The 11,957-nt window shown below is 33.5% G+C and overlaps 1 protein-coding gene across 3 annotated transcripts in view; it reads left to right on the plus strand.

The window, feature by feature from the left end:
• The window catches only part of LOC145295898 (uncharacterized), a 165,433-nt gene extending 155,029 nt beyond the window's left edge, over positions 1-10,404 (plus strand). For all 3 annotated transcript variants that reach the window (XM_080142071.1, XM_080141984.1, XM_080141889.1), the window contains exons 4-5: positions 4,207-4,906; positions 10,254-10,404. In XM_080142071.1, the coding sequence (XP_079998197.1) occupies positions 4,207-4,871 (665 nt within the window). In that variant the 3' untranslated portion in view covers positions 4,872-4,906; positions 10,254-10,404. The remainder of the gene's footprint in view (positions 1-4,206; positions 4,907-10,253) is intronic.
• Positions 10,405-11,957: the final 1,553 nt, after the last annotated feature.

The raw sequence follows: 11,957 nt of genomic DNA on the forward strand, positions 1-11,957 counted from the left end.
CACAATACTAACGCAACCATTCATCCAGAAGTCACCGTATTTATGTCAGTGTTCTAATATAGAGTAACTATATTAATACCTTTTCTCTTCCTTGCAACCTCTTTCCCACAGAAGAGAGGTTGCGAGCCTGTCTATGCTTTATCGTTATTTCCATGTCAAACGCTCGTCTGAGCTCCAATTTATGGTCCCCTTTTGCCAAACTTTCACGATAAACATTTGTCTTATTGAAACCACTGTCAATAATTTTCCCCACTCTTTATCTGTGTCTAAACCAAAACGTAGGTTTCATGAACAAAACTTCTTTCTTAGAACTTCACCCCTGTGAAATTTTCTTTCTTTTGCCTGTTTTCCAGCTGACTACAATTTGGTAGTCTTCAAGTCCAATGTAAACAAATTCTTGATTAACCGTCCCCTTAAGTAATCCATTTTACCAAATTTCCACTACTAACGATTACTACGATATTATCTCATTGACTGCTATACACTCAATAATCCTTATCCTCGAGTGGCTTCGGAGCCTTGATAAGTGGTGACTCCTATGTAAAAAAAAAAAAAAAATACCTGTCCCATGACGAGTAAAATTAATTCCCCAACAAAACAGTTTGGAAATATTTTTATGTGTCTTACGAAGATATGATCCTACTTATGTCTAGAATCCTTTTTCTAATGTTGATCAAACCCATTAAATGATTTTATATTCTAGAAAATGTCTCCAAATTAATATTAATATTTACACTTAAGGAGTCTTAAGAAGAAATTGAAATCAAGGGAATCTTGCTTTATGGTCTCTAATGACTAAGAATCAAATTTACTACACATATGATATATTTGAGTTTTCCAATTGGTGGTTGTGTCCATATTATGTCCCCTGAAATTCCTATAAAATATTAAAAGAAACTGAAATTTGCACAAAAATGAAAGTACCCGCATATTCTCGAACGACTTTCTCTGTCTTTTTACCCCCTTTACATGGAATTAAATTAAGCCCACAGTTTGTAAATTTCCGCTTAACAGCTATGTTAAAAAATCATAATTATCGGTTAATTAGTTTAGGTATAAACATACTTTACTTTATGAAGATAAAGATAGCATCGAATTATAAATATACACAACAAACATTGTATGTTAGTAAAATCTATAAATCCTATTTGTGCCCATATTGCAACGGAACGAAGAGAGAATCAATGTGACAATGAACGAATGGAAAGACAAAGATATGTCATTAAGAGAATATGTATATTCCATTGTTTTTAGACTGGGCAAATATTCAAAAGATATGGAAAAAAACGGTAGAACATTATAGGTTATTATGCTCTTTCATAACGAAACGAGACTGATTTTCATAAATGCTCACCGATGGCGGCTATGTTCATGGAACTGATTTGTGTCTGGTACTGATACAAAAGGAAGAGCAAGATTTTGATCGAACACATTTAAACAAATTGATCTATTGATTTTTGAGATTTATATATTTCCATCCAGATTAAATAAAGGATCTGAATCAATATTAGAACCATTTTTCTTGTATTTATCGTTCTCTATAGACAACCAGAATCGAGGATACTTATGCTGAAAAATCTCGTCATCTGCCGAATGGCCCTGTTTCAGCAGTGGCACACGGGCCTCCTTACTTCCAATTTTACCTTTACTTAAAATTTTATTGAAAAAGAAGAGAAAGATGAAGTCGCTATTAGCAGTAACAACAAATAAAAAGTTTACTACGCGTGCATATTTAAGTAAATTCGAATGAAAGTGGTCCAAATTTGTTTACCGACTTGATTCTGTTGTTGGTATTTCTTGCAGGTGGGACCACATAATAATTACCAACATCCCTAACTGAAAGTAATACTATGGCACCGATTGGTTTCGAGCTTGGTACACACAGGCCGTCTGTCCACTGGCCCGCCGTCCTCCGGGGCCCGGGCGACGAGATCAAAGTGTAGTATCTGTTCCGGCAGATGCTGCACTTAAGATAATTTGTACCAGTCAATGGAGGGGAAACCCTCTATACTGGGACAATTATTATTTTTGGTAACCAGAGTGCCCCCTTTTTGCGTACTTTTAGGGGAGCTGGTTTTTACCTCACATTAAAAACGGCCTTGTGCCTAATTTGCTCAGTGGGGGAGCAAATAAATACCATCTGTTCCGGCAGATACTGCAAGCTATGACTAGCTATGACTAGCAAAGACCAGATGTGGGGGCAACCCCACATGCCTGACCATTAACCAGCTCCCATTTCCCACCTCTTGGGAGCTGGTCCCCTTTTTCCCTTCCCCCTCCCTTCACTCCTCACATTAAAAATCGGCCTTGTGCCTAATTTGCTCGGTGGGGGAGCAAATAAATACCATCTGTTCCGGCAGATACTGCAAGCTATGACTAGCAAAGACCAGCTATGACTAGCAAAGACCAGATGTGGGGGCAACCCCACATGCCTGACCTTTAACCAGCTCCCATTTCCCACTTCTCGGGAGCTGGTCCCCTTTTTCCCTTCCCCCTCCCTTCACTCCTCACATTAAAAATCGGCCTTGTGCCTAATTTGCTCGGTGGGGGAGCAAATAAATACCATCTGTTCCGGCAGATACTGCAAGCAAAGACCATATGTGGGGTCGCCCCCACATATGAGACCTTGGTCAATGAAGGGGCAACCTTTCATACCAATTGTCACTATCCAGCTCCCCTACTCCCCGGGGAGTTGGTCCCCATTTCCCCTTCACTCCTCACATTAAAAATCGGCCTTGTGCTTAATTTGCTCAGTGGGGGAGCAAATAAATACCTCAAAGTGTAGTATCTGTTCCGACAGATACTGCAAGCAAAGACCAGATGTGGGGGCAACCCCACATACCTGACCTTTAACCAGCTCCCATTTCCCACCTCTCGAGAGCTGGTCCCCTTTTTTCCTTTCCCCCTCCCTTCACTCATCACATTAAAAATTGGCCTTGTGCCTAATTTGCTTGGTGGGGGAGCAAATAAATACCCACAGGCCGTCTGTCCTTCTCGTTATCTGCTTGACCACCGTCACGTCCTATGTGTATTATTATGACCCAAACTTTCAATCTTCTAAAAGACATGATGATGTTAAATTTGAAAAAAAAGTACATATATATTAATTATAAAATAATCTATATAATAATAATACCCTATGTTTGTACGTCTGTAAAAAAAAAAAAAATTAGATCGTCCTACCAGCAATTAATCTGATGTCGCTAAGATACAAAGTTCCAACTACCCATTAAAAATTAATCGTTCTAAAGTCAAATTATACTGATCTGGCAACTAAAAGATAAATAAATGCATTACAAAAGCTGACATTCGTTTTTGTTGATTTGAAGAATATTAAAGTGGCATTTATTTTTACGGTAAGAAAAGAGAGGATATTCATTGTTTTAAAAAAAATTAAATTGCGGCAATTTCAAATAAACAAAAAGGGACATAACTAGTTAATTTATTAAAGAATTTAACTAACAATGGCAATTATTTTTACGGAAGAAGAAAGAGTAATTATTTTTCTTTCTTAATAACATTGACCTTGACTACCTTTTATCATATCAAAAAGAATATTATTGTTAACTTATACAGATTGATATAGAAAGCACTAATAGAATTTCCAAGGGATCCTGCTAGTGTATTTAATAATATACTGAACATTTAATTAAGACTGGACAATTCTAGTGATTAAAGAATCTACGTTCTTTTCCTTACAAAATGTAATAACCTAGTGGTTGTTGACAGCGTTGGGATCTATGCTCCCAACCAAAATAAGCCAACACTGACGAGACTGCTATATCGTGAATCCAGGGAAACCGGTAGGTAAATGATTACCGTTAGATTATTCATTTTATATATATATATATATATATATATATATATATATATATATATATATATATATATATATATATATATTTATTATTATTCTTCATTGTTTATCAAGGCCAAGAGCTACTCGAGGATAAGACTGAGATTTTCAATTGGATTATGGAACAGTACTATGATGGGATTGAGAATTATGATTAATTCACAGGGTTGCACGATAAATATGTGTTGACATTCGATTTGAAAAGCAATAATGTTGTAGTCTGTAAAACATTCTCGTAGTAACGTGTCTCACAACAGAAAGTTTGTTCATTGAAGTGCTATTTAATTTTAGGTACACAGAAGAAGAAATGAGAGTTCTTTGTTAACATTTTTTTTTAATTCATTTTCCAGGTTCATCGGGAGGATATAATACTTATCCTTATTTCACCTCTACATACCAAGGTACAAATTATCCAGGCTATTATGGAGGATGGAGAGGATATTATCCAAGCAAACAAACTGTTAGCTCTGTCACTACTCCAGGGGGTTATGGCGGTTGGGGTTCCAATGGTTTAGGATACGGTCTCAATGGTTATAGATATGGCCTCAATGGTTATGGATATGGTCTCAATGGTTTAGGATATGGTCTCAATGGTTATGGATATGGCCTAAATGGTTTAGGATATGGTCTCAATGGTTATGGATATGGCCTAAATGGTTTAGGATATGGCTTGAGCTACCCTGCCCGATCATCTGTTAGCACTTCTGTAACTCGTCCAACAACCTATGGTGGGTGGGGTAGCCCAGGATATGGTTCGACTGGTCTGAAATATCTCTGGGGTGGTCTAAGATATGGCCCTTCTTACCCAGTAGGCTCAGTTTATAATTCTCTCCGTTCAACAGGATATGGTGGTATGAATACAGGTGCCAATGGATATTATCCGATGGGAGTTTTCGTAGGTCCAATGACTAATTTCGGCATTGGTCTTCGTAGTTTATATGGAGGATATGGCACTTCACCAGTTTATGGTGGACAATACCCAGCAATGTTTGGCAATTTCGGCCGTTACTATTGATGGACTGGACTAAACAACTGGATCAAACGAAACAAGTAAGTTACAAAATAAGCTTTCTGTATTCTTACACACGCATTCATACATACATACATACATACATACATACATACATACATACATACATGAATACTATATTAAGTGTTTTTAAATTTATATTTTTTGTAGACTTTACATGCCTCCATTTTCTTCCTCAAATTGTTTTTTTTTCCATTTCATATATTAAACTTTCTAACAGTTTTTTTTCGGAATATTCATTTGTCTCTGAAGAGTTTTTAGTGATCTTTCGCTATTCAACGCAAGACGTATAAGACGTAATATAACGAATTGATTTCATTCTTTTGACTTTTGGAATGATAACAAACTGTTTATTACATGATTACAAGTGCAATACAATTACATATATATATATATATATATATATATATCACCAAATAGATACCACATACAAATTTATTATGTCAAAACCATCTTATGTAATTTTTGCACGCCGTTACATACACATTCGGTCGTGATATTAAAATGCTAGATTCTATCCGTGAATAACCACCATCACAATCGTAACGTTATAGGAGGAAGAAGTCCCTACTTTTCTCTCTATATATTTAGTCCTACCACTGCTACCAGTTGTCACCGGGTACGATTCTGCATTTTTCTATTACAGTGCGATTACATCCTTTGTAACTGCAAGATTACATACGTAGACATAACATATTCATTCCGATTTTCGCATTAAAATTACTAACTTCTCCCCGACAATATTTCGGCTTTTACGATTGGCTGATCTAGTGTTAAACGAGAACCATTTACCGATTAATAATCATTCATAAACATACATTTACATATTACTAATCTCATATAACGCTACAGACACTCACAGGCAAAAACTTCCATAAATACGGTCTGATTTTCCTACATCGATTATCTACACTTCTGTCGTTATCCACAGAACACACTAGCGAGCCTAAAATAAATAAATAAATAAATAAATAAATAAATAAATAAATAAAATAAAATAAAGTAAAAACTATTAACTGCTCATGAACAGATAATTAACTACTGATAGCCTTCTTTAATGGAACTTGCGCAAGTAAAATAATTCAGATACACACACAGTTTTCGTCATATATGCTTGCAACTATTAACAAACAATTAAAATTGCTTTGTTTACACAAAATAAACGAAATAGGTAAAGCCTTTAAACTGTCGAATAAAAATTCACGGCTTTAATATTCTTAGCTAATTCTCATTTATTATCGGATTACTATGGCCAAATTACCGCTAAAAATAATCCGCGTCCATAAAACTTAAACATCGAATCAGAAATTCGAAATCAAAATGAAACGAACTTTTATTTTTATTATGACAATTTGCTAAGAATTTTAAAGCCAGAAGTTTCTGTTCTGCAGTTTAATGGCCCGTGAGGAGTCACGAAGTAATTATTTAACGATTTAAATTGCTTTGTTTACAAAAAAAAAATAAAAATAAATAAATAAAATAAAAAATAAATAAAAATAAAAATAAACGAAATAGGTAAAGCCTTTAAACTGTCGAATAACAATTTACGGCTTTAAAATTCTTTTCAAATTCTCAGTTAATTTAAAAGATCGAAAATTTTGGGAGATTTTTATTCCTTGGCCTTCGGGCCAAGATCACATAAGTTTTGTTTATTATTTAATAGTCGTGCTATTTCATCAATAGCGTCGTGTTATTTATTTCTTACATTTTCAGTGAATTTTATTCAAGTACGCATGGAAAAAAAATTAATTATTATTTTTAGTAAGAAAGCTAACGAATTAGTAATTCGTTCTTACTAAAATAATAACCGGGGAAATACATCTCTGGCAATAATAAAAATAAACTTCGTTTCATTTTGTTTTCAAGTTTCCAATTCGATGTTTAAATTTGATGGACGCGGACAATTTCTTTCGCAGTAATTTGGCTAGGGTATTTCGATATCAGCATTTACCAGTATCGCCACCATCCCCTCAAATAAAAAACCTGCCATGAACCAAACACATAGGTACTTCTGCTCTTCTGCTCTTCTGTTGCCGTGCTGAAATAATAACGTTATTATTCTGAAAACCATTCTTAACATGAAGAGTAATTAACACATTACGTTCACCTCCACATTTTTCGTTACAATTACGACTTATGCCATTTACTAGTACAGTAGACGGTTAGATTTCTTTTACACGCGCACACGTTAACATTTTATTTTGGGGGTGGGGGGTGTAAATTTTTACATTACGCCCACCTCCACATTTTTCGTTACATTGACTACTTTTATAAGTTTTCGTCTAAACTGATTACGAAAATCTCATTCAAATTTTGTGCAGACAAGTGCTTTTAGAGATATAAACACATGTATTCTGCACTGTAATTAAATGCCCGCCAGATTTGTACTCGCGTGTGCGATACAAAAATCCACTTCTCTCCTATCGACACTGTCAACAACCATATCAATTGCGGGTGGGTATACTGCCTACGATTTTCACGGTTAAATTTGAGGGATTTATTTATCTACTACCCCAACTAAAAAAGGGGTGCTCTGCTCTGATATACGTTCTTTATATGAGGATATTGATGGTGTCTATTCCAAGGGGAGGTTGGTGGTGTCTATTCTGAAAGCCGTTCTTAACATGGGGAGTTTCTATCAATCTAAACAGTTCATATACAGTGAGAATCCCTAAATTCTAAAAAAAATCTGTTTTTACTTTCTATTCTTATTCTAATGGACCATCATTCCTAATTTTATTATTGCATACGGATTTACGCATTCCCTTATTTGCTTTTTTTCATGTTCAAACACTACCTGCAGGTTATCAACAGCCGTACTTTACATTTTTGCAAGGAGGGGGGGTCACCGGGCCACGCCGGTTAACGGGTCCTGCTAGTAGTCAATAATTGTTACATAATTAGTACCATTAGAAACAATTTATGTATGTTTGCACTGATTCTGTTTGTAAGGATCGGCGGAATTTTTGACTTGTTTAAGATGTTGGCTTCTTCCCTTAGTTTTTGCAAACGTCCAGACAGTAAAGAAAATTTATTACTGCTTCGTTGTTTAAGTTCTATCAATCCGATAATTTATTTGTAACCATACTTTGTAAGGCAAAGGAAGGAGAGATATTCTCTTTTATTTATCGCTTGCTTGAAGTCCCCCTTCATATTTCCCTTTCAATGCTGCTCTCAAATTCCATCTTCAAAGTCCCAATACTTCAGTCAATAGCCCGAATGTCAGTTGTTCGTTCTCAAATAGCAAAAGCTCTCCATTTCATATAAATTCTTTGCTTCTCTCTTGTGTTAATATTTCATTCCTACAAAGTTGAAAATATGCTTAATTTTTATTTCAAAAACGATTTCTATAAATTCCGTAATTCGGTTTATTTAAACTGAAATTTATATTTTTTCCTTCTGTCGAACATGTGTGCCAGGTCTTAAAATACGCTTAAATATGATATTTTAATTTGTCCAGATTTCGTACATATTATTATAGAGTCGTAATTTCAAAAGTAAAAAAATGTATTTGGGTGCTATCAGCTAGAATCGAAACCGAAAGTAAAACTGTAGAATTCAAAGCTGGTGACGTTACCACAGTCCCAACGTGACACGCATGTAAACTGATTAAAAATAAATTAAAACGAATGTACCAAATGTATAACGATTTTTTTCAATTTTGACCAATTTTTAAACCCTTAAAACTATTTTAATCGGCTAAATGCCCATAAAAGAACGGCCCATAAAAATCCAATCATTTGAGGCCCTTAGCACTAGGTGTATCAGAATTTTGGAGAATTTTTGACACCCCTAACACAAAACTGCGATTAAAATATAAAAAACTCGTAATTTTTCTTTTTAAAGTGGGTTATTTATTTTCTTTATGGAATATACTTCCAAAATAAACTATTAAAGTTGTTTAAAAAATAATAGAAATATTATGTTTTATTTAAAAAAAAAAACAGTGTTTACAAAGTGCCTGCGTGCGTTTAGGCAGCCATTTTGAAATGAAATCAATTGAATTATACGAGTTAAATATTTTTCAATTTTACGAGTTAAATATATTTCATTTTTTAAACTTTAAAAATCTATCAAAATTTTTCTATTGGTTCAATTTTTATGATATTTTCAGGGTCAATGTGAAATTTTATGCTCTTTCCAATAAACCAAATTTAATATTTTAGACAAACGTTTTTGTTAAATTCACCCCCATTTTGAAATGTCTATTAAAATTTAAATAATTAATTTAAGTACCAAAGTTTTATACATATCACAAATTAAAGATAAAAGATCAATAAATAAAATATTCAAATTTAAAACAAAAAAAGAAGTGTTTTTTGCAAATTTACCTATAAAGTCCAAAGTGTAAATACTTTTTTTTTCTAAAACGACGTTGATTTTTTTTTTTAAGTGGAAGCTTATTTTATGTTTAGAATTTTCCAGTCAATATTGGACGCTGAGGACATTTTTTTCTATTTCATTCAATGTTTTCTTTTTTTTAGATATTTAAAAAAAATTCACTCGATAAAGAAGAATGAAAATATAATAAATAAAAATTTATAAATTTCTTTGAGAAAAGAAAAAATTCCTCGAGGGTTTATTTTTAAGGCAAAAACTTATAAATAAAATTTGATTATTTTTAAACTATGAGAACACATATTTCTACAGGCACAAGGCTAGACGGCTAACGCGAACGTGTAGTTTTTACTGCTTTCTGTCCATCCGTATTTCTAAACAAGTACAAACAACTACTTTCGTTTTTTCGATAAAGACCTAAAATGCTTGCGTAATCGCGCTTTTTTCAAACAGTCGTTTAAAAAATTCTTATAATTAAAAAATAAATGGAATTCAAAATATAAATATGGATAAATTCTGAACAATGAAGAATGGAACTAAACATTCAATAATATTTTTGATTTTTTTTTTTTCAAATTTATATCGATTTTTATAACAGAAGTAAGTAAAATTTCGTTGATTTTCTTCAAATCTTTTAAAAGAAAACTGATTTAAAAAAACAAATATTGCATAATTTGCTATTAAACCTGTTATTTTTTTTAAAATTTGTTCTTTGCTCCTTTAACAGAAAAAAATTATGGCTTGAATTACATTTTTCAAGTAGTTATAAGCTTGTAAAGATAGGCGGTCGAATTATTCAATTTTTTTTCATGCATTCTTTAAGATCGGTTTCTGACACTGCTACCCTAGCACTGCTCTGAGACTTTTAGATTCGGAAGAGATAGAATTTGAAAATATGGAGACAGACAGACATACAGACAGACATAGAGACATAGTGAGTTTTATAAATTACATTTATTTTTTATTTCAATAGTATTAATGAAAGTTCGCGTATTAATATGATAATATTGTTTTCTCTTGTTCTTTCAGTATATTTTCGGGATGACTTTCTAACATATCGGCATGACACCCCAGATGATTCACTGATTCATAAAATACTTATATAGCGCAAATCAATATTTTTTCTTTTTATAATGTTTTTTGTAAAACAATAAAATAAATTAAAAACTTATGAAACCAATTTTCATATCTTTGTGTCCATTATTCAAATTCATTCGTTTATTTTTATGTCACTAACTCGTAAAAAAGCTTACTTCATGTAAAATATCCGTTAGCAAAACAAATTCTAGTTATTATTTGCGAATATCACACTTTTATAGTCACAGTTGGGTCTAATAACCTACAATGTTTCTCCCTTTTTCTTGAACACTAACCCAGTTTAATCGTGGATTTTTAACCGAAAGAAAATTGTGCTTTCATAATATTCCCAATAGTAACGATGCATAATTCAATATACGAATTTCACTCTGTATATCCGACGCTATCGTATGCAACTGCATTCTTGCGTCGCTCATACATCAGAAATAATACAACTCTACCTCATCGTGATAGGATGTTAGCAATGTAGTAGTGTAGTCGGTTTCTGGCAGGGTCACACATGGCAGACAGGTTTAGCAGTATGCGGTATAGGGCCGCAACTCAACTAACACAGCTCTGGTTAAAATACAGGAGGAGTCGGCATCAGCATCCGCCGTTCTCTGCCTTTGCGTGTTTCAAGCAAAGATGTCAAGGACGGAACCACACATCAATGGAGTGAAGGTGACGATGTTGCTTCTGTGCTATTCGTTTGTGTGCTCTTGGTCAAACCTTCCCGGATATCGTATGCAATGGCCGAACTTTGCTGGTCTCGGTGTCGGGGGTAAAACACTGCAATCTTGCAGGTAACAAATAGCTACGATCAACGAGGAGAACTTCATGCAGATCAGACAACCTCGAGACACGATCTTTGTGAGTTCTAAGCGACTCGCTTAACCACCACCACCACCACCACCACCACCAGTAATATCTTGATTTATTACCCTTATGTTACCTGGTACTACTAGATCAAAATTTCTGAATATATTGGCTTCCTGATCTAAAATGCACCAAGCATTGATGTTATTGTTTTTGATAAAACTCAATCATGATCTGCAAAATAAAAAATAAAAAGAATTTTTCTTCTGTAAAACAACCAAACCAAAGTAAATTCCATGAATAAATATTTGAAGATAAAAAGAAATTGAAGCAAAAACTTTTACAAAAATTATTGGATTTGTCATTCGATAATCCGAAAAGGGTTAATATGACATAAAACAAAACAACCAAACCAAACTCCATGAATAAATATTTGAAGATATAAAGAAATTGAAGCATAAATTAAAAAAAAATACTGTATTCAGCATTAAATAATCCGCAAAGGGTTGATATGCTGTAAAACAAAATAACCAAATAATCCTTATACTAAAGCTATAATCATTACCTAGTTTTGAAATAACCAACATATACGTAGGTTCTTCATTAGGACAGATTTATTAAACGACCAAAGAACGAAAAGTTGCTTGGTTTTTATTGAATGCATCCAAACATCAAAATTAAGTCTCTCACATTGAATTTTGAAATAGCATTCAATCGTGGTTAAGCGCGCAGATTGAGTGGACGCATCTTTAGACTGAACTAAGTTTCATCAAGTGGGACATTCTCACATCACCAAGAAACATCGCAATTCCATCAAATGTCAACCTGTTCTTTTTCTTC

Source organism: Euprymna scolopes, chromosome 1 (genome assembly GCF_053919585.1).
Source record: "Euprymna scolopes isolate OS-2025 chromosome 1, ASM5391958v1, whole genome shotgun sequence".
Taxonomy (NCBI): domain Eukaryota; kingdom Metazoa; phylum Mollusca; class Cephalopoda; order Sepiida; family Sepiolidae; genus Euprymna; species Euprymna scolopes.